Source organism: Corvus moneduloides, chromosome 12, assembly GCF_009650955.1.
Source record: "Corvus moneduloides isolate bCorMon1 chromosome 12, bCorMon1.pri, whole genome shotgun sequence".
Classification (NCBI taxonomy): domain Eukaryota; kingdom Metazoa; phylum Chordata; class Aves; order Passeriformes; family Corvidae; genus Corvus; species Corvus moneduloides.
In genome coordinates this window covers 16,352,530-16,375,945 of record NC_045487.1, presented here as the reverse complement: position 1 = coordinate 16,375,945, position 23,416 = coordinate 16,352,530, and the positions used below count along the sequence as shown (strand labels likewise).

At 39.8% G+C, this 23,416-nt stretch overlaps 1 protein-coding gene across 1 annotated transcript in view; it reads left to right on the top strand.

Moving 5' to 3' along the window:
• Positions 1-23,416, top strand: part of VAT1L (vesicle amine transport 1 like) — a 56,593-nt gene that overhangs the window by 24,629 nt on the left and 8,548 nt on the right. Inside the window, exon 7 of the mRNA XM_032121658.1 lies at positions 1,679-1,873. Coding sequence (XP_031977549.1) covers positions 1,679-1,873 — 195 coding nt within the window. The remainder of the gene's footprint in view (positions 1-1,678; positions 1,874-23,416) is intronic.

Sequence of the window (23,416 nt, the reverse complement as noted above, 5' to 3'; positions counted from 1 at the left end):
TCTTTTCTGTAGCATTTTCATCTTCATCATTTTAATTTATTTCTCCTGAGTTTTTACTTCTGGTACTGTGGTTTTGTGCCATGTTTTCTTATGTCAGGACAGGAAGACAGGAATTGGATCAGTGTACATTTCATATTTCAGGTGAAATTGTTGGCTTTGAGGCATAGATCTGTTACACAGACAAGTTTAGACTGCATTATTTATTTACTTCTGGCAGAATATCACATCCATGGACATGAATAACTGTACCCTGTAGGTTCCTTGTATCTGAAGACACTGTCAGGACAGTGCAGTGAATTAAAGGACATGTATCTCATAAGATGGGGCCTATGCCCAGTCATTTCCAGCTTTTCAGAAGTTTGTTTCATACAGAAGAGCATTTTTCAGTTCTCCATGTTCATTTCAAGTGACATCAAAGAGATGATGATGTGGCATTTGTTTCCTAATTGATGATGTCAACAAATTCAAAGTCCAAATATTACTTTTTTTTCTCTTCAGCTTCCTACAACAACAGAAATCTGTGCAGAAATCCTAGAGATCAAAAAAAGGACAAATATATCAAACTGCCAGCAAGAAATAAGTTAAGCAGGAGTGAAAGCGACTCCTTCATACAGGAAAAAACATAGGGAAAAATCTTTTCTGAACATCTGTCATATGATCTTTCTGCCAAAAGCTCGTTTACAGCTTCCAGCAACAACTCCTTCCCAGGAGGAATTGGCTTCAAAAGTCTCTGTGTAGCTGAAAACAAGATAAGTCAGGGACTGTAGCAGGGAGCTGTTCTTTGCCTCCTACATTTTCTTAATGGTTGTAGTGGGAGGATCTTTGTTATTGTCACACATTTGTGAACTAAAACAAGATAGTCTTTGCTATGCAGCCTTTTTACTGTTAATGTAAGAATATCCAGATGCATGTAATTTGTAGGGTAGGTTGGCCCCGTGAAATAAATTTCCACTGAAGTGTTTTTCAGATAGTATTGGTATTTATTGAAGGAATAAGTATGAATAAATTGAATGAATTAAAAAAAACCATACAAAATTTTGTCTACAAGTATAGCTAGTTTTTTATGTAATTATGCTGCAAAATTAACTCATCAAAATTGTATGAAAATTACAATTAAAAATTTACCCACTCGAATAAAATTTGCAGGGAAGTGGCATCTCTCACTCTCAATGATGCTCTTGGGCTAAATGAAATAAAACCCTTTCATTAGATACTAGGAGGTTTGCTGGAGTGTCATAAACATAATAATGGGTGTAAAGTGACTGGCAGCTGATAGGCAGTGCCTGGTTCCCTTGGTTTTGAGAAGAGTCATAGCCAAGAGTTACCTGTGAACATCCGGGCAGCTGAGTGGCTGCCTGGAGACAGCAGAAGGAGAGCAGAAGAGAAGAGGAAATCCAAACTCCTTGCTGCCAGACCCTCCTACAAACCCAGATCTGGTCACCATGCTTCTCCCCTGACCTCCTGCAACACGAGTTTGTGTTTTATTTCTGCTTGCCAGTCAGCTGCACACTTTCTTGCCTCATCCTTAAATCAAATCCTTGCTGCTTCTCTTGGCTGTTGCTTCAGAGCTGACAGATGAGTCATTTATCACATCTGCACAGACAGTTTTCTTGTGAACTTTCCTGTACATTTCTTGAAAAATGTTTTTCTAACCATGCTGTTGTTTACTGGTTTCCAGTGGTGGCAGGTTGAGAAAGTAAATCCTATCAAGCTGTATGAGGAGAACAAAGTCATTGCTGGATTTTCCCTGTTGAATCTACTTTTCAAACAGAATCGAGGTGGCCTGATCAAACGTGTGATGGACAAACTCCTAAATCTATATAACAGTAAGAAGATCAAGCCTGTGGTTGATTCACTGTGGGCTTTGGAAGAGGTAGGAGCAAAATCTCTTTCCTCGTTTGGAAATTTCTGAAAAATATGCACTTTTAGAGGTAAAATCGTATTTAAACGTATTTTCTAGTTATTAATGTATTCTGCTTTTTAGTTTGTGCACAAGTTGTCTCCAGAGCCCCTGCTATTTGGAGAATCCAGGACCCAGAGTTACCCACGTATTTCTCTACTAAATATATTTCTTGAAAATGCTAATAATAAATGTGTTTTTTCAATCTTAAAAAATAGTTCCTGTTTCCTAAGTGCGTGAAACGTGACTAACAAGTGCAGAATGAAATGCAAACACTGGAATTGAAGACAAGTTAGATTTTTTTCCTCAGGATGCATTAATACACAAGCTTTAGTTTCAGTGCCATAGTTGTGCTAACAAACCTTGGAAGCTTGCAGGTTTTCTGGAAGTTATTGAAAATGTGTCAAAGAAATGTAAGTTGCAATTGTGGACTATGGATTTTCTTTTGATTCTTTTTTAAATTTCTCTAATTGTTCAGCTCTCCTTAAAGACATGTAAAGAAACTAACCTGCTCTTAGCCTGGGCAGTTATAAACCCCTTGTTCAAAGCACTGTTTGACACATTTGTATTTAAGATGCTGATGAAGGAGGAGAAGTATTTTTGGAGGTGTGAACAGACATTACCATATGAAGAAACAACATGATTATATAGCACCACCAGATTAGTACTTGTGGTTTATGTGTTTGTGAAGTGCACTGAGCCTGACACACCACTTAGAGTGTGTGGTCTGTAGTAGCTCTGCTGAGTGGGGTAGTGTCTGTACTGTTGTATTTCGCTGTTCAGAGGGTGCTGCAACAAAATCCTGTCTGTGTCTGACCACAGTAGGTGGTGTTACCATGAGGAAATTGTAACCATCAGGCTCAATCCATGAGTAATGCTGTAGTTTATTAAGATTGTGACTGGCCTGTGAGTTGGTTTTTGAGCCCAGCATGTTCTGTACTGTCCCTACAAATGCCCCAGTGCATCCCAAGGTGCCACTTCACGTGGAAGAGGTGCAAAGGGTCCAGCCCCTGTGGGCTACTCTGTAGTGACGCCTTCCCCAGGAACCCCTTGCTGTTCCTGTGAAAAGTCTGCCTGAGGCCACATTGACACCGACAGCACCCGAGGGACACCTGGGGCTGTCCCTGCTGGGGGCACCAAGTGGCTCTTCTCAGCATCCATCTGCTCCAGGAATGTCAGATGTTGTGGTAAAGAGCAGCTGCTCAGGCAAGACAAAATCCTCTGCTACTGTCCGCAAGGGAGAGCCCTTTGCAGAGCAGTATAAAATAAAACTGGGACTCATTGTTTTGATGTGGGGGTTTTTTTTAATTTAATTATTAAATAAGCTTTTGAAGTACTTTAAAAATTTAAGTGGCACAAGTCTCTAGACAGTTTCTTTGTTCATGTAAAATATGTACTTTTCATGTACTGGTGAGTAAGAGAAGGATAATTAAAATAGTGACAATAGCTTAAAAAAAACTTGATTGAGGACATGCCATAATATGAAAAATTACATGTGGCAGGCTGATCTTAATAGTCAACATGATGGGAATTTGTTGGGAGACTTCTGTTTAATAACATTTCATCTAACATTTGGCAGTAGCGTGCACCATCCCTACCAGTAGATTGTGAAATGTGTAAATACATCTGTTGTCAAGCACAGTCTAGAAAACTCCAGCTCATTTGTCACACCTGCTGGCTTTCCATGAGCTGTCTGGTAATTGGCAGAGGAAGTGTCTGGCTGTACCTTCAGGGATATGGTAGTGCAAGAGTTGTTTATTTGATTGCAAAGTATTACTGAAATATTACTCATCCCCAGAGCATTATGATTTTAGGGATATATTTTTGTGGGCATAAAAATAACTTAGGGCTGACTCTCAAGTTAATATGATACATGGAGAATGTGTCATAGCTGAGGACTAAATGGAACCAGACTGAAGAAAGGTTGATGCATTTCTGTTCTGTTTGGTAGGTTTTTAATTCCAGAGCTTGAACATCTCCCCCCTTCAGAGGGGGACATTTGATTGCTGTTCACTTCCTGTTGAGTAAGCCTGATGTTGACCAAATTTCCACTTCCATTTGACCTCTCCCAGTAGTCTTTATTAGAGATTAAACCAATATAGGACCAGTTTTTACCAGGTTTCCTTAGGAAACTTCCTGACTCATAAGAGCCTTGAGAATAAATGTTTAACTAGAGAGTAGCAGAATGGTGGACTCCCAACATGGCATTTGAGAACGAATGGCTGAGTAGTTTTCTGTGGAGGAATTTTACCTTTTCCACAGCCTCATGGGGGAATCCATGTGTCCTCTCTCTAGCAGTTCTACCCTAGAGATGAGCTTGAATCCAGTCAGAGACATTCAAAATGAAAATATTGTAAGGAAAATTCTCAGTGGAGCCTTCACCATGGGATACCTTTCCAAATGTTTTATGTTAAATACCTGAATGTCTCATCACACACATAACAGGTTTGATCTCTCCATGAAAGGCATATCCCCAACACATCCCTTCAGCTCACTTTATTCACTCTGCATCTGCATTTGTTTTCATGTATTCCTTTGTGCAAATATCAATTCACAAACTAAGGCAGACTCTCTAAAGCCAACATGGAAGACACCTGGTTTTCTTTCGAAGCTGTGTTACAGTACAAATGCTGCTCTTTTCAGTCCTGTATCAGTTTCCATCCACGTATCAGAGCAGAGGACAATGGGTTATATCCAGTGGTGCTCCCCTTTGCTGCTCAAGCTGTTGCTACAGGACTGTTCCCTTACATGATGACCCCAAAACTGAGGGCTTTATGTTCTAGTGTTTGTGAGAACAGCCAGAGACAGGCTTTGTGTCCATTTTCATAGGTCTCCATGAAGTGTAAAAAAAATACCTCATTGTTCTAAAAGCCTGGTATGGTTCCTTGAACAGCATTTATTTCTTAATACTTTCTTTGTGAGCACACAGTTTGAATTTAAAAGAATATACTGATGAGAGAAAATTGTAATTGCAGTGAGATTTTCCATTTTAAAGTGTTTCAAGTGGCAGTAATACAGAACTTAGAGAAAGTTATTAGATTCCCATTTGCCTATTATGCAGTCTGTGTTACACGATGTCTAGTTGACTGTCAAATTGTATGAAAGATAGAACTGTTCAGAAATTATTAGATGGACTTGGTTTGATAGTGTTCCTGTTGAGCCATGAAGGTTTGCCTAAGTGTCCATGAGACCATTCTAATTAGGATATAATCCCTTCAAGTGTCCTCCTTTCTCTGCTTTAGGGCTGCATCCAAAGGCCACCAAGTCTGTGGAAGGATTCCTAGTTTCACTGGCCTTTGTTTTAGGATAAGGATTGCCCTGCCCCTTCAGTACAGGCTGCTTAAGCAAATTTGCCAACTGGCTGAAAAGGGGAACTTAGAAGTGACTTAGTTTTCTTCAATGCATCAGATTACTGCTGACACAAGGGAGCTCTAGATCCAGACTCTTGACTGCTACTGTGGAGCAAAACTATTTGTATTGCTGTGTTAACTGCTGGTGTTTGTTTGGGAAGGGTAATTTTAATCTCAAATTTACATCCATAAATCCTAGTAAAGCCAAGTCTTGTCTCAAGTAGGCAATTAGAACCACTTCATTGTGGAAAAGCAAGAAGGATTTAACTAAAAGAGAGTAACAAAATCCATAGATACTTTAAAATGGAAATCCAACTTGGGAATTCATCATGAAATGAATGAAGTCGTACAATAAATTAGCTTCTGGTGAGATGTCTTCCTGCTTTGCATCTATTTGTTTATGCATTCAAGTGTTTAAAAGATGAGATGATTTGTAGATGGCGCATGCTTAAAATGCTGTTCTGGAGTAAAAAGCTGATTGTCTGGTAGGATTGCATTTCATTACAAATAGCAGAGTTTAAAACAGGATGTGTATTCAGTGAATATTCGTTGAAATTAGTGGTTGTTTCTTTGTTAGTGACTATTTACCACTCATTCTGATTAATCTGTACTGTGCATTTATGCATTAGCATTCTCCCAAGGGTCTGTGAGTATTTTGCTTTACACAGTAGTCAATTCTAGATTACTGAACAGGATGAAAACTGACTGTTCTCAAAAAAAATCTAGTGTGTTGAGTAAAAACATGCACTTTTCTATTAAAATTCTGGGGTTTTTTCATCTCTTTATAGCTGCAAAAGAAAATGTATGTTCCAGGTAGAACAGTTTATTGACACAGAAGTTGTATGCACCTTCTTGGGTGATTTAAAACGGTCAAAGTTAGCACTGAGCATGTGTAAGTGTAAAACAAACCTCACAAATTCTTGCACAGGAACTGCCAGTCATGGTCAAAGTCATCAAAATCTCTGGGGCACCTTTCCATCACCCAAAACTTCCTGTTTCAAAAGGGACTCTCAGTAGTCAGGAAGGTTTCAGACTTGGGCGTTTTGATCCATGTGAGTGACGAGTGAGATTATGGAAAAACATCCTGACTACAGGTCTGTGTCGTGTAGCAAAGGATTCATTGCATTCCTCTCTCTCAAATGATTTAAAGGAGTACCATGATAGGTAGCAATAATGGTATCAAAGGCCCCTACTGCCTTAAGGGTCAGTAAGAGTGATGAGATACTGAAACCTGTGCAAGAACTGGCTGGTACCTTAAAGGAGGCACTGAATGTCACCACATGTTACTAGTTTGCACTGATGACGCAATAATGCCTTTAGCAACATCTCACTTAGTGAACAGTGATGCAAAACTGTAGCCCCGACCCAGGAATACACCATGGCTCTCAGCTGTGATAAAAATCAGTGGAATCGAGGCACTAAATATTACAGATCTTGATATAACTACCAGAGAGGTCTAGTGACTGTGCCCTCTGGTCAGTACATAGAATATTTTTAACTGGAAAGAGCCCTGCACCTTAATTTAGTTTGTAATGAGCACTGCACTGAGTCCCTGGGGTGTTTTTGGCTGAATAATTATGAGAGATCATAATGTAAGGTTTGTGTTATTTTTCCTTTGCATGCTAAAAACACTGATAGATAATGCAGAGGCCAGATGTATGTGAGAACAGCAACATATGAGAAAATGTGCCTTTTAAAGGAAATTACTGTATCAGTAGGTCTAGCTGTAAATACAGGTTTTATCTAAGTGAGATTTCCTGCTCTTGAAGCCAAGCTTTTCTCTTTGGTAATTTGCTAAGGAAACCCAAGCTCTGTTTAAGAACCTGAAGCTAAAAGAATGCAGTGCAACTGATCACATTACAGTGACATTATAGAGTACCTGCTTTAAACTTCCTTTAAAAGGCACGTTTTTTCCTATGTTGCTGTTCTCACACATTTTGTTCTCTGCATTAGCTATCAGGGTTGTTAGCATGCAAAGGAAAAGAGTAGGAACACTAAGATCACAGCCTTATTGAGTTGCAATCCAGTGACAAGAACTGGATGAAGGAACATTTTCCATACAGAATTTATGGCATGTTTTGGGGAGGGCAAAGCAGTCACAATTTGTCTGGTTTTAGCGCTGCTCACTGGCTTCATAGGATCCAGGTACTGTAAACCTGTGTTTTTCCACTGAACTCATCCTCTCATATAAATTACCATCTCAGTGAAGGCTTGTAAATATCAGCAATATCATTATTCGAGAGGCAGGGGGATGGGAAATCTCAAACCCACGATAGCAGCATAATAACAGTCTCTCCCTAAAGGAGAAACTTTAATTTCATCAAAAGCTGTTTATGCTTTTTATGTTTCTATTTATGTTTTTGTTTATTAATTTTATATTTCTGTGATCTTAGCTTCAGGGTAAAAAGCCTTTCATGTATCACTATAGTGAGACCTACAGAAAATTGACCCATTAGTTACTTTTAACGTAGAAAGAGGGTAATCTAATAATATCAGATTGGGCTGGTATCTTGTTAGGAATACTATATACCATCCCAGTTCTGCGGGGTTTTTTTAATAGTTACAATGTCATAATAATGTGTGCAGGTTTTTGTCTTCCCTGCTTGATGAAAACATTCTCCAGCAGAACAAATTATGCCTTTTTTGAAGTCAAGGACTTGTATAGTGTTTATTCTTCAGGGTATGCAGAATAACAGAGTACCATGATAAAAGTGGAAGTACATTTACAACCAAAGTAATAACCCACCCTGAAATACATAAAATACTAATTTTTCATAGGCATGAAACAATTTACTTGGCAGTTATATGGTGTCGAAAGAGGGAACTGCAGCTCATTCTGTGAAACCTCCCACGAGCTTGTCAGTGTGTCTGTGCTGTGATGGCTCATCCAGCATACAGCATACAAACCCTGCTTGTTTTGAGTATTTCTTTGACAGAACAACTTCTTTTGCAGTTGTTCATGAACAGCTTTCCTGATGGACAGGTGTTAACTCTGCTGATACACTGTCCTCTGATTGGAAGCCTCTTTGTTCTTCCTGTGTGGGGATTCATGCTGACTGTATGAAATAAATACTTGTAGTTCAAAGTAAATTTAAATGTTTTATCTGTTCGTCACCATTGTTCCTTGTATACAAACAGGTGTAACACAAGCTTAATACAAGCTTCATGCAGATATCAAAGCGTCCAAAAATGCAAGGAGCTGTGTCTTGCTGATGCACAAGGTTTGAAAATAGAGATGTGGGGAAAGCAGACTGAGGAACAACGCTTGAATAATTCAGGGTAGCTTGATTCTGTGTTCACAATCAAATTATATATTTAGAGGCCAAAATATCTTTCAAATTTGGGGAATCACAGAATCACAGAATGGTTTGGGTTGAGAGGGACCTTAAAGCTCATGTCATTCCACCCCTGCCATGGGAAGGGACAACTTCCACTATCCCAGGCTCCTCCAAGCCCCGTCCAGCCTGGCCTTGGACACTGCCAGGGATCCAGGGGCAGCCACAGCTTCTCTGGGAACCTGTGTCAGGGCCTCTCCACCCTCACAGCCAGGAATTCCTTCCCAATATCCCTCTAACCCGGCCATCTGGCACTGGGAAGCCATTCCCCCTTGTCTTGGCACTCCATCCCTTGTCCAAAGTCCCTCTTCAGCTCTCTTAGAGCCCCAGTAGACACTGGGAGGGGCTTTGATTTCTCCCTGGAGCCTTCTCTTCTCCAGGCTAAGGGGAAAGCTATTCCACCTGAATCTTACCTCACTAACATTAAATATAATGAACACAAGTTCTAAAGGAATGAAAACTGGGCCATGAGCAAGGTGATCTTTAATTAAGGCTTGGCAAAGAATTTTCCCAAGATGCGTATCTGAAATAAATATTAATTAAAACTCAAAATATTTTGGTGCTGTATGCTTAGATGAATTTAACATACCTTGAAAGTACTGGAAATAATTAGGTATTGCAATTTTTTTCCCCCTAAAACATTCTGTATACGTGCTTTTGGGATCTTTGCTGCTCTTGGGTGAATTACTAAGTTCCTACAAAGTCCCTATAAAATTTCATTTGCTTTTCTTCCCCATTTAATGCTGTTTAACAGGACTTCATGTTAGTTCATAATTCATTCTACCCTTCTTACCACTATCAGAAAGGGATGGCATAACCCCATGGTCTTTTTAGATTCACACACTGTTGATGGCAATGGGTATGATTTTATTAAAAGCCTGAGAAAGAAAAAAACCAAGACCTTGATACAGGCACGGTGGCTCCATAAGGCCTCAAATACATGACATTAACTGTGATTACCACAAAATCTGATTGGGTAAATGAGCTGTTTTAGAAAACTCAGACTTTGCTTGTTAAATACATAAGCAGAAGTCAATTCTTTTCAATTGCTATATATTATTCATAAATTCACTGTATGCAATTCAAGATACATGAATGGAATTTAAGTAATTTATTTCAGTTCTGTGCTTTCTAGTATTTTTTTACAGTGTCTGAAATTGAGCTTGTTTTATCTAGCCTGCCAGTTGAATACCTGTGTTTAAACAGTTTTGCCATCTAGAGTCTTCAGAAGGTTCCTTTATGCACAGTGAGAATATTTGCGCTATAATACCCATTTAATAGATGAATAACAGAAGAGATGGTGGATGTCATTCCTTGCCTGGTGCCATGCAGCACAGTAATGGAAAGATCACGGATTAGCCTGCAAATCTCTAATTGCCAGTTCTGGCCTCTCACAGCCATAGCCCTGGGCTGCGTCTCAGCATCTCCAGGAGCCTTTGTCACTGAGTGCCTTAATGGGGGCTCTGATCTCACCGAGGTGTGTGTTCTGCCAAAGGTCAGTGAGCTCTTTTCTTCCAGGGGAATGCCATTTTCATGTTTTGGAATGAAGTGGCAAACATGGAAATGTATTTTGGCAGTGTTTCTGATGAGCACTGTTCAGATGTTGCTGTTGCAAAGGTTAGAATCTGACCAGCCTGAGACTAAACCTCCCCATTAACATAAATACAGCCTGCAGCTACAGCGCTTTCCTGATCTACTTAGTAAGCACTCTGCTAAGAATTAATTAGTTATGGAGATACACAGGCAGAAAATACTTGGTAGAAGGCATGAGGCACTGGAGGTTGAAAGTGCAGTGGTGAGTCATGGTCGTATTTCTGGGACAGGTCAGGCTGTCACTTCTGTTTGCCCTTGTGTGCCACAGCCATAATAGCTTCTGGAACTGCAGGGAAGGGGAAACAGCAAGTAGATTTGGTTCCTGATGGATAGTGCAAGGGCAGGGGGAAATAGGCAGGAAAATAATATAGGAAGCATTGATGGATCCCTCTGAAGAAAAAGTGTGCACTATTAAACTAGTCACATGCTTCCAGTTAATTAAATTAGCAACAGGAGACTGTATGGGGAGAGGTGCTTTGCCATTTATTAGAAAAATAAGGACAAAGATGTTATACTGAGCAAGCTGCTGATTCATTACTGTGAAGAAGCAGTATTTTACAGGAGTAATCTGCTTTCTGAAATGTATTAGCTGGCTGCTAAGTAATAAATGGGCACACATTCCTTATGGATTGAGCTGATTTGGTGATGCTGCTCCCCTGCAAGGAAATAAAGAGAGACCTCGTTAGGGAAAGCTTTACTCTACCCATCAGTGACACCAACATATGGGCATAGCTCCAGAAGACAGAGTATATTTCTTCTGTCTTTATCTTGAATATTTGGCTCTAACACGGTTGTTTTACACTTCATTTTAAATGTAAGCACTTCTCAAAAGACAGGAAAACAGGGTGTCATGGGATCATTTCCTTACTCAAAAACAATTTCTGCACTCTTTGTGAAGTATCAGAGAATAAAAGACACTTCTTTTAGATCCTTGATCCAAGCATGCTTCAAACCATTCCTTTTTATTTCTACCTGATAATGCAAGGAAATACCTGCCTATCTTCTCTCAGTCTTTCATGTGGATGAAATATGTGTCGATGTATTATTGCATCCACCAGCAGAAATAGTTTTAAATTAATTCTAAGAGAAAGTGTACAGTGTCTCCTCTTCCACAGAGTTGGTAGTACCACTAATTGGCAAGGAATTCCTTAAGGGTTGGAACAATGACTGTTTTCTGTCACTCAGAAATAATTACTGGATGCTGTGAGTAAGACTCACAAATAGCAGGTACTAGAGGGAAAATACTAGAAACAAAAGTTTTCAAAGCCACATTTAGATGCTGTTTCATTCTTGTGCTGTGCTCTGTGAGTGTGTGTGGTTTCAGCCACAGAGCCTGTGAATGAAACCTTGGGTTTCCCTCTCAAAAAATTCCACTCACGCTTCTTTGTTAATTAGTTGGGTGGTTTGGGAAGAAAGCTCTTGGTCGGTCAGTTTAGGCTGGCAGGGGGTGCTAATGTGAGAAATTCAGCTTTTCTCTTGGGATAGCATGAAGCAGAAATCGGAGGTTTGTGTTAACAATTCCTCCTGATTGTTTACATTCTCTCAGAAACTTCTTTTAGTCTGCATTCAAATTAAAGAAAGACCTATTTTCACAGATGCTAAGGATTAAAAACAGAGAGATAGAAATAATGGAGTCTACTTGGTGATGTTGAGAGAGACGAGAGATGTCATCCTCGTAGGTCTGGCACAGTAGAGAATACAAATAATTTGGATTCCTCCTGCCTTTGACACATTCCCATTTTCAGACTGTAAGGAGATCCCTGATGATTTTGGATGAGGTTTTGGCCTCTTGGTTTGCAGGGAAAAAAAAAAAAGTAATTATTTTGTTTGGTTTTCTCACTGCAGTCTATGAGTCTGTTACTTCATTAATCAGTGTATGCCCAGAAATCCACTTAAGAAGTGACTGAAAAGAATCAAAAGGGGAGTGGGAGATAAGAATAATTAAAGTATCTCTATATATATATTTAAATTTGATGGGTCCATTTTGTCTAAATAATGCTACATTGGCAGCACGATCCCTATGTCCATTTCCATGACTGACAGGGAGCAGAAAGGTTAATAGAGCAGAAGGAAAAGGGATGCCTTCATACACTGCTGCATTACTCTGGTGAGAAACATCAGTAGATGCTGTGCCTTGAGCAAATGAGTAAATTCTAGCTCACATTTTTCTGCTTTGGGGAATTTTGGGTGCTTGGCCTATAAAGAGGGAACATTGACATAAGCTTTTAGCTACAGTAGAAGGATGTTTAGCTGTTAATAGATACTGAACTCCGGTACAGTAAATTAAATTAATGGGCCTTTTTGGTTTTAGCAATGCTTTTCTAAGGTGAACATTCTAGCTCTTCTCCTGGGATCTGCTTATGGTTGTAGCTACTAACAATGGCCAAAGAAAAAGTAAATTATTAATTCCATCAGCAAAGCCAGTTTTATCTCTCAGCAGCTGATCATTTTGATGACTAGTTTTGGCAGACTGGTAGAAATTTTGGAAATCTCTTGAGCAGTAGCACAAAATTATTCTCCAGGGTTGTTTTAATTTACTAGTGGTCTGATTAGGTTACTAAATTACCTTTATTGCAAAGAAAACACAGGTTTTGTGTTCTATTTCACACAACTTTGCTAAGATCCAAGAAAAGGCACTTAACTGTAGATGATAATTTTGTGGTTTTATGTAGCTATACTTCTACATATTGACCAGATGATCCATTGCTGGTATTGGTGATACTTAGAAAAGACAGTTGAATATTCAATTTCACGAGTCAGCGTATCGCAATCCTGCCTTCCCCACCCTGAGATTTGTTACTGGACCATCACAACATGGACTCATTCATTGCCCTCTGGAGAGCAGGAGGGTGAATATCCCAGCTGGTGGAATACAGGATCTTCCAGGCTGTGCTTAGAGCCCGTTATTGGAGCTTACCAGGAGGCTCCTGCAGTTTCCTCAAAGGCTGTGGAAGTTGCTCATGGGCACTTACCCAGTAGTGGCAGCAACACACGTTATGTTCACCTCTCTTGATGCACCTGATTACCAGGTTGTTCTGATTTGGATTTCTCTTCGCCCTGTTTATCCAAAATTCCCTGTCATGTGATTTTAAAAATGTTAAAACATTCCAATTTTATAACATTTTACAATATGTAGTATGATTGAATTCTCCTTTTCTAAGTATAGTGGGGAACTTTAGTTGGAAGCAAGTTTACTTTTCTGGTTTACATAATTCTACTCAAAATGCCATGATTGTATCAAAATAACACTTCATTTTAGCGCGTAACAATTGTTAATCAAGATAATTGTTCTCACATAATGAAAATGGCTCATATATTCTTTTCAATCATTTTAAGCACAGATGAGTTTTAAAAGCAGAATTACTCTTGGGCATAAAGATATCTCTTAGCATAATATAATCTAAATTTAATGTCATAATTGAGAGTTCTATGTGGTATTGCAGTTTAGTAATAACATTATTGCTCATTACAGATAATGATTTAAATTAACACCAAGGCAGCACAAGCAGATGCATGGTCAATACTAAAAGACTCCTAAATATATATTAACCTGTTGGGAATGATTGAACACAAAGGTATTTTGTAGGGAAAAACTCTGTATTATGAGCATTGACTTTGAGAAAACAATACTAAAAGGGAGTGATGTAATTTAAGAGTTCCAAATGAGCACTGATTTTCCAGAGTTTTGATTGTACAGAAAATGATAGTTTGAGAATTAAAGCTCAGGCTTTTGAAGGTGATGTTACAGTGCACACATCTGAAAATGTTAGGCCATACCTATAAGAAATAAAGCTTCACACATCACAGACGGCTCCAAATCTTTGTTTAAATTAATTCCGTTTAGTAGAATAAAGGTCGTATAAAATAGAATTCCTGACCACCACCAAGTACTCAAAACCGTGAGAAGAACCTGAAGGCTTTTTCTGTTACATGCTGTGATTATGTCCTGGCTAAAATATCTTAAAGATATTAAACTTTTCTGAGCAAGAAGGGCATAACCTTTGATTTCTTTAGCAGAAGTAAGACAATACTGTATCTTTCCCTTCAATCTAAAGGAAACACCCAGCATAATTCTCAGAGTTCCTGCAGTTAAACCTGCCTTAGCCTCCAGCTAGCAAAATGTGTGTTATTGAGGTTCTTGCCTATTTCCCTGCCTTGCTGTGGCTCAGGCACAAGCCTTTGGGGGTTGGGGTACATCTACATGTGCAAGTTTAATTGAATTAGATTAAAAACTGCCTGGGCTGCAGCAGGGACGTTCTGTCACACGGACACTTGTGCTCTGGCTCCCTGCTACCAATTATTGCAGTCTGAGCTGGGTCAATAGAATGGAATGCTGAGCTGAATGAGTGCTCACACACCAGCATTAAACTTGTTGTAAACTAAATCAATTTTATAGCAATCACACTGGTACAATGCTAACTGGAAGTTAAGATCTTTAATATAGGCTTAGAATGAGACATTTTTTAACAGTGCCAGGAGAAATGCTAAGTAATAAAGCAAATAGACTGCAATATATATTGTAAAACTGTCAACCAGAAAACAAGATAAGTTCAAATACCTTTCATCTTGCCTGGATGAATGATTTCCATCTTGCCGTAAAGTGATGTAGCTCAAACTGAGGATAAGCATGAATCATACTGTCTATCATAACAACTGTGTTACAGTTTAATATAACACAGTGTGTGTTTTTTGTTTCATTTTAATGAAGTTACAGAGTGGCACCCAATGGTAAGGGCTGAGTTGGAGCACTTTTTGAATGATTGTAAAATACTATGATAACTTATGAAGAATTAGGTTTGCAATTCTCAAGACACTACTTTGTGAAACAAAAAAAAAAAATTACACAAGAAATCAAAAGAGAAGTATTTTCTCATTTGTATCATCAGAGTCCTTTGGTATTTATCTTGATGAGTTTCAAGAATTTACATAATTAGTTTACTGATTGGGGATGGATTTTACTGAAGATAATCCATTGTTACAAAATAACATGGAGATATTTTTCAAAGTCACAACATAAATGTGTCTGCTAATCTGATCCCAGTAGGTGGATTTTTACATTAAGCTTCTCAGACTTTGGAAATTAGAGTGTCAAGACTTTTTACTGATTACCATCTGGAAGACGGAATGTTTACTGTATTTTGTAATCACTACGTTTACTTCCCGTGGTTTTGGAATAGTGGTTCTGGAATAAAACACAATTTCTGTTCCTTAGTAGTAATAAAGGAAGACCTAGAGTTCTTTGGAATAAGTAGACAGGTCACACAGGATTTTCTCATTATTTTATTACTGATTTTCAGATCCCATATTGTGAAATAAGGAACTCAAAATAGAGCTCAAGGAAGAGCATGAGGAATATGTGATAGGTCTTTGGGAGAAAAATACTTGACTTGTTTGAATTGTTTAACAAATAACATGAAAGGTTACAGTGGCAGAAGCCATGTTAGTCACAGGTTTTGTGTCTGACTTCCAAAAAACTCACCTGCCATATGGGAAAGGTGTAGAATGAGGATGGGTTTTTATGATCTTATTACAAGGATCAAATAGAAGAAAGCAAGGAAAGGACAAAGGCCACAACAGGGAAGGTTAAGGGAGAAAAAAGGAAAACTACTCTCATGCAGGTTGTGGGGCTTGAAGTGTGGCTTCAAAAGTGTTGGTGAGAAATGCAAAAAAAAATTGTTGGTGCTGGTAAGAGATGGAGAAACCTCTGATAGACTGTAGAAATCAGTTTTTTGTGAAGATCCAGTTTTGGATAGTGGTTCTGGAGAATCAGAGAACTGGAACAAGCCTGAAAGACAAATCAGGTGGAACTAATACAAACCATCAGCATGGAGTGCTGGTAAAATAAAATAATAGATTAAAAAGGACATTCCTTGTGGGAAGTTTTCTCTAATTTTTCAGCTTCCTAAAAGAAAGCAAATTCTCTCTAGTGAGGTACACACAAAGAAATATCTCCTCTCTATAAAATAAACTCTTTTCTTGTGAATAGACAGAAATTTGAATAAACAGATGCTGATGAAAGCTTGGGAAACAGCAAGAAAGTAATCACCTGTGGGGTCTTGGTTTTATTTTATCCAGAAGGGGCTTGGAAGGACTTTTGGTCTAAACATAAAACTGAAAACAAATACCTTTTTTTTTCACCATAGTAGCAAGGAAGTGATAGTACAAATTATCTTATGCTTACAGACACAAGCCCAAAGGGTGTGTGTAGATTTGCATCGCAGAAGGTCAGAACAAGGTTCCATCCACACCACTGTCCAGCTTTTGGGAGGACAAGGACTGCTGCTTAGAGAGAAACAGTAAAAGAAGCAGCACACAGAACAGGCCCTCTGAGTTCTGTGGCATTTCTTACATTATTGGACCCTGAACACTAAAAGCTGTAATAGCCTGAACACTAAAGCAGTGGTGTGGCTGGAAGAGCCCCTGACCCACGGTGGCACACAGCAATATTCCTGTGGAGCTCCAGAAAGGCTGGATGATCTTTCACTTGTGTGAAGAGGGATCTCTGTTGGATTCCCACAGGGAGTTAACCAGACGGGACTCCTGCTGTTCAGAGGAGATCAGCAACATTCCCCTTCGACAGCCCAGGCATTGTAATTCAAAAGCCAGCAATACAGCACCATACAAAGCAGAGTGCTCAGGATTAGGTCTGCACATCCTGAGGGTGAGCAGGAGAGTTTAATGACACTCGTGGAGCTGAGGGCAAGAGAACAAACAAGATCTTCTTTGGGTTGGTGCAGTTTTCCTCCAGACATTTTTCAAAGAGATCACAGGGCAACATTGGAGAGGGAAGAGTTTAAAAACTGGTGGCATGGAGCTTGATAGTTAATAACAATATAAGATATCTCTTTTTTTAATTGCATAGTGATAAATGTAATAAAGTTTATTTCCTGCCATAATTTTTTATAACAGATTGTGATGGAATATAGGAATACAGCAAACTGAGCATCATCTATTAATTCAATTTAGGCAGCAGACTGCTGCATCCTAACAGAATACAGAGGGTCTCTTTTCCTGCTAAAATTCATTTGCAGCTAAAGGAATTTTCCTCACCATAAGAGCTGCTGCTGTAGTCCATCGCCTCTGAATACCTCAAGCTTCAGGGGTGTCTGGAGCATGTGTGTGTGCACAGCTGGCTGCAGCTTACTTCAAGATGCATTAATGCTCAGAAAGGTACCATGAAGGTGACCGGTTCTGAGCTCCTCTACTCGTGGCTTTGATGTGCTCAAAGCCATTCTCCTAACATTGGGACCATGCTATTGTAACTTCTACCATCAATTCCAAGGGTTCAGCCAGTCCTGGGGAGCCAGTGGCTCCCAGGAATAGAGTAGGAGTTCTGGCTTTGTTGCTGCTCTAAAAGAAATACCAGTGCAAGACCCTTAAAGCTTCATCCTGATTCACAGGATATGTCTTTTCTGCTCAAGTGTGTTCCAGGGATTTCGTCACCAAATCTCTACCCCTCAGAAACAACCCTTGACTCTGAAAGGAATAAGGTAATAATTTCCTATAGTAATGCAGGGAAAAAATGGCTTTTTCCTTTGAGCTTATCTTAATAATAAGTGATACTGAGAAAAGCTGTGCCAGTTTAAATCAAAATGAGTGTCCGTTCTGGCTCTGTGCGGGTTCTGAGATAATGCACAGTCTCACAGAAATGTCCATTTTATAGCACTTTGCTACAACCAAAAGTTAGTCTTTAGCTGTCACGGTGCTGAATGCCCCTGAGCTGTCCTAACCTGCTGGAATTCCCTGTGTTGATGGATCAAATTTCAGGCTCTTTTCTCCTCCTTTATCATGTAGAAAAGCTCTCACCAAACTGATAATCTAGGCACTGCTCTTCAGTACTTCTAAATATTTAATTTGTTGTTGATTCTGCCTGTTTTCCTGCTTTATCCCTGGTGACTCTGTAAGTAAAGACTGGCAAGATTTGGCTCAGTTGTTCTGTAATTACAAAGCTTTAAATCTCTTTTTCTTTGAATTTTACTGAGACAAAACAAATACTCGTTGACGTCAGCAGGAGCTTATAGGAATAAGGAAGGAGTGAAAACAGCACAGTTCTGCAGCTGTAGCTCTCCATCCAGAAGATGTATCACTTAATAGGTATCTTCAGCAGGCAGGGGAGGACTCAGAGTTTGCCTGTAGCATCAGTTTTTATTCCTTTGACATTTTTCTCATCTTGGGTCTGGTTTTAGTCTTGCTGCCATGGCAACATGCAGAGAGGCTGAAAGGTACTCCAGAGAAAAGGTCTCTCCTCACTGACAGGCAGCGGAAGGGAACAGAGGCCATTGCTGCTGTTTGCAGCTGCAAATAGCAGTGGAGGGATGAAAGGGATTTAAAAAGTACTTTCTGTTTGCACATGTGCAGGCAAAACCATTGGTGCAAAAGTTCAGTGTGACAGGGCATAACCAGTGGAGTTGGGTAAAATCATTGTTGCTTTCAGATGGGCTCTAGCAGGACAGAACATGACATGATGTGACATGACATGGAAACAGACTTCATGATCCAAGTTATTTTACTACTCTTGTAGGAAAAATAATCAGCTCAAAATCATTGTTAGTGATACTAATTTTTTACATTTTGACTGTATCCATGTTTTCTCCATGCCCATGTAGGCATTTATGAAAATTGGGCCCCACATACCCTGAGTTTGATGTGTCTTCTTACATATGCTCAGTGCTCAATTTCTGCATCTCAAGAGTTGGCTGCATTCACCACAGGCAGGAATAGAGCCTATTCAAAATCCTGTAAATATTATGCTGTTTTTCCATCTGTCGTGCAAACTGCTGCAAACCCTCAGCCTCCAGGAGAACAGAGTCTGGGAGGTTTCTTCAGAATTGATGGTGTAGATGAGACAGGAGAATCCAGGCTGGTTGCATATGTGGGTTTGCCGGCCTCCCATATACCCAGCTCCCACACAAACAGGTAATTGAAGGATTTTGTCTCAGCAGGTAAGTCAGTTTAATACTAGAAGCACTTTTCTGCTGGCTATTCTGCTACACAGTGCAAGGGAAATATTCCTATCACGAATGCAGATCATTCCCATGGAAGAGTGTTGTGCTGAATACACGTTATTCCATTGCTCTCAAGGGAAACAATCCCTAACAGCAAAGGATGGTTTTGTCCAGATCACTGTGTCTGGTAGGATAATTGTCAGTAATCACACAGGAAAACAGTTTTTCTAGAAAAGCTTGTACAGAAGGCAGCCTGCGAAAGGGAAATAGTGCAAACTCACTTAAAAAAAAAAAGTTTGAAAAAAGTCAGCATGTTTCCCAATGAAATATTACCAACATCATATTGCATAAACACGAGAGAGGTATTTCAAGATTATTAAGGAGAAAATATGCCAGCAAAACAACAGGACTAAATTTTGACAGATGTCTCTTTTGGGAGTAGAAGGGCAGTCATTAGCAAAGGAGCCAGTGACTGCTGGCCATGTGTGTGTCCTGGCTGTCCCTTCACTGAGCCCAAGCCACCCTCACAGGGCTCTGTGGCTGCAAAGGGAGATTCACCTCTGCTCAGTGCTTCCTGTGCCCTGGCAGGGTCTGTAGGGAGTAGAACACCAGCTATTCCCTCAGAGCTGCCAGCAAGTTCAGAAACTGCTGTCCTTGGTTCCTTGAGTTTCTTGCCTTCCACAGACCAGATCTAGACAGACATAATCCAGCAGACAGATGATGTGATTTTTCTTTGTAGTGAGTGCAGCGTTAGTTTTAAAAGCCATATATACCAAAAACATGAAAGAAAACTCTTCTGGTCTGAGAAGAGCATCTGCAGTTAGAATGCAGCTCACAATCCATCTTAAAAACAGCATAGCTTTCTAATAGAACACAGCAGTGAGCCTGATGAAAATTTTTTTTCTCTATAGTATTAATGAAATCTATAGTATTAAAGCTTTGCTTATGTGGTATCTCAGCTAGAATCAACTGCAGTGTGCATCTTTTTTCTTCATTACTGTATAGAAATGATGGTTAAATAATTATTCTTGATATTCTTGTTTGTAATTCTAATGGAGGTAGCTCTGGTCTCATCGAAATAGTGCCATTTATGAGCAGCAACAGAACAGAGCTGGCCCTAGAATGAAACATGGGCGTGTTTTTAATTCAGATTATTTTTTCATAAGTGTGAAGGAGATTTGGATCATTACCTGTGGCACTTGGGTTGCCAAAGTAACCCTGCCTAGCCAGCTGATGTTTGCACAGCGCATGGCACTGTCACCATGGAGACCCTGTCCATGTGATTTTGCAGGCATGATGCAGTTGCAGGCGTCTCAGAGAGGAATTAATTGTTGGTGAGCAATGCTGGTGCAGACAGCTCTGCCCTGGCAGGCAGAGCCTGCAGTCAAGCACGAGCTAAACTTTGCCTTGTTGTTTCAGCTGCACATAGAGGAGCAGGGCAGGGGTAACAGGAGGGAGCTCTCTGGGCTTTTGTATGGAAAACACTGAATTCTCCTGCAGGAAAGTTCATGCTCAGATTGGGAGGAGTGGTCAGAGTGCTGACCTGTGTGAAATCCATGCTTGAATGATAATATTCATTTACAGAACATACGTTTGAGTGATTGAAGGCTATTGGACACTCCTGGTACTCCTTTATCAACTGAGGTTTTTTTCTCCTCCCAGTACCTGCTCTCACTCATTCATGTGCAGCCTAGTGATGTCAAGGAAATTATGCCATAGAGCAGGGACTGAAATCTGTCTGTATATACAGATATCTGTCTGTATATATCTTCCAAAAGTAGCTGTCATGCTGTGCTTTCCATTCTGACCTCTGATGAACCTCACAATGGGACTGTGAAGTAGATTTTGAATCTGTTTTGCACAATACCAAACCAAAGACCTAACAAACCTTTTGAGAAGAGACATGGTTCTGTTTCTGATGGTTAAGCAGGCTAAAGGGGGCTCCCTCCTTTCTCCCCATGTTTTTGAAGAACAGAAGTCAGCCAGCCTCAAGATAAAGTCATTTTGCTGCAGCAAAATGCTTTGTTCCAGCTCTTTTACTTAATTATGAATGGGCTGGATGACAACAGATGGTTAAAAGGTGCTGTTACAGTTTCTGGGTGCTACAGCTGTGATGAGCAGGCTGCCCTAGGATCGGGTGGGGGTTCTGTAGACATGACAATGAGACAGTGCAGGCTTCAGAAACTGCCCAAGAGCCAGTATGTGAATGGATGAGCCAGTAAGTGCAGGCAGATGGTGTAACTGGCTTTGTGGCATGCAGTGGCATTGACATTTGGGGAGCTGCTGTAAAGAATCACTGAAGCACCAGCTTTGGAGATGTCTGTGTTGGACCCTCTCTTATGTGAAAAAACCCACAAAAAGTCACATGGGTGCTTAAAAAAAGTACTGGGCAGAAGTGCTCACAGGAGAAGGTGTGGGCAGAAGGGACTTGGATTGATGGCCAGATGCAGAGGGTAAATGTTGCTCCTTTTGTCTTTCCTTTTGGTCTGAAGAATCAGCTGAAGGATTAAAGAGGGGGATGTAGCTGGAAAAGCAGGGCTTTGGGGTGAAGTGTGCAGCACAGGTTACAGTGGATGAGGGGATTATTTCATGGCTAGAGGGGAAGAGTCTTGACATGCTGGAAGGCTTGGACAGTTTCAGGGTGTAAGCAGAGGATGAAAGGTGATTCTTTGAGATGATGTATAAAAATAAACAGTAATCTTGAACCTAAAGGTGTGGAACTAATGAGGGGGAAAATTACAGTTGTAGATCATAACCTAAACTGATGCTCTGCTTCACTGTGCCCATCTGGAACTCAGGGATGTTTCCTCCATTTGGGTGCTGATAACCTTTTTGACAGCTCGTGATAATACAGTGTTAGAACGACTGGGGAGTTTTACAGATTGCACTGAGATAATTGAATTGATTTCACTCCTGGCTTGGATTAAATTTTTAATCTTGTCAGAGGATTCTTTAGCCTTTCACACCATGGCCTGATTTACCAAAAAGGGGAGTGAAGGATTTCTTTATTTGTAAGTAGAAATCCTTTCATATACCTCAGGGAAACACACTGTCATCAGAGTGTCTCAAGAAAAGAAAGGACAAAGTTCTCTGCCACCATCCAATAAACCTGCCTTAGCTGGAAGTGAGGGGCTAAAGAAGTTGTCTGCAAAAATGAAACTTTAATCTAAAGATGGGAGTTTGTGCAACAGACTGCATCCAACCTCGTGCAGCTGAAGAATATCCACTCTTCTCTTGTACCAGTGTCTTTCAATGTATTTTGTTTTTCTAAAGTAAACTTAGAACTTCACTAAAAAACCAAATCAATAAAATTAATCACATTACTGAGCTAAACAGCTTCATGTAGGATGATGAAAGCATTGTGTTTTGACATTTCGACTAGGCAGCTTTTCCATGCCATGTCGCCTTCATTGTTTCTCCCTTCTAAACATCCGTGTTACTGACGTGGGCCTAAAGCCCCCAATGTTTTATGCTGGCAGAGTGAGTGGTTTCATGTTCCAGATTCCCAGTCTCTTTTATTTTACTCCTGAGATTGGTTCCTTCTAAGAGCCAAATACAGAAATGGATCAATGTTTAAAATAATATCCAAAGGCTTGAAAATAGCATCCATTTCTTAGGCAGGCTGCATTTCTCTTTCACACTGTGAAATGGTGCAACAGATAATTAGTAATACATTTTCCATTTAAATTTCCCTGTATTTATAAAGCAGTAGACTGCTCTTGCTATGTTCTAACAGCAAAATGAAGTTGCAGAGCCAACTGAATGTCAGCAAGGATTTATGAATACCTCAGTAGAGATTACTGTCGGCTCTTGACTTTGAATGCAAGCAGCCAAAAAATTAGTTTGGCAGTAAAATGGGTAAGTGGAGGATTGACTATAGCAATACAAAGTTGGAGCATAACTGTTTCAGGTATATATTATTTACAGAGGATCAGACTTGCACCCAGGAAAGTGTCTTTATTCAGGAACTTTCCAAAGGAAAAGGAACCAGGACAGCAGAGGGGGAGACCTGAAATGAATGACTTAAAATGAATGCCAGACAAGAATTCTGTCCCAATTACCTGGGGAAAGCATAGTGCTAAAAACAAACAAGAAAAATCCAAGGAGAACATAGGGGGGGAAACAGAATTAAGGCAGGTGTACAATATGTATTTCAGGGGGGAAAAAAGTCCTTTAGTTGATCTTAAATGGACTGATTTTACACCCTGACATCAAAAACTGTGGAAAAGCACTGTAATCAGAAGCTGGCTGCAAATAATCAAATACAACGCCAGCCTCTGACAGCATGTTGTA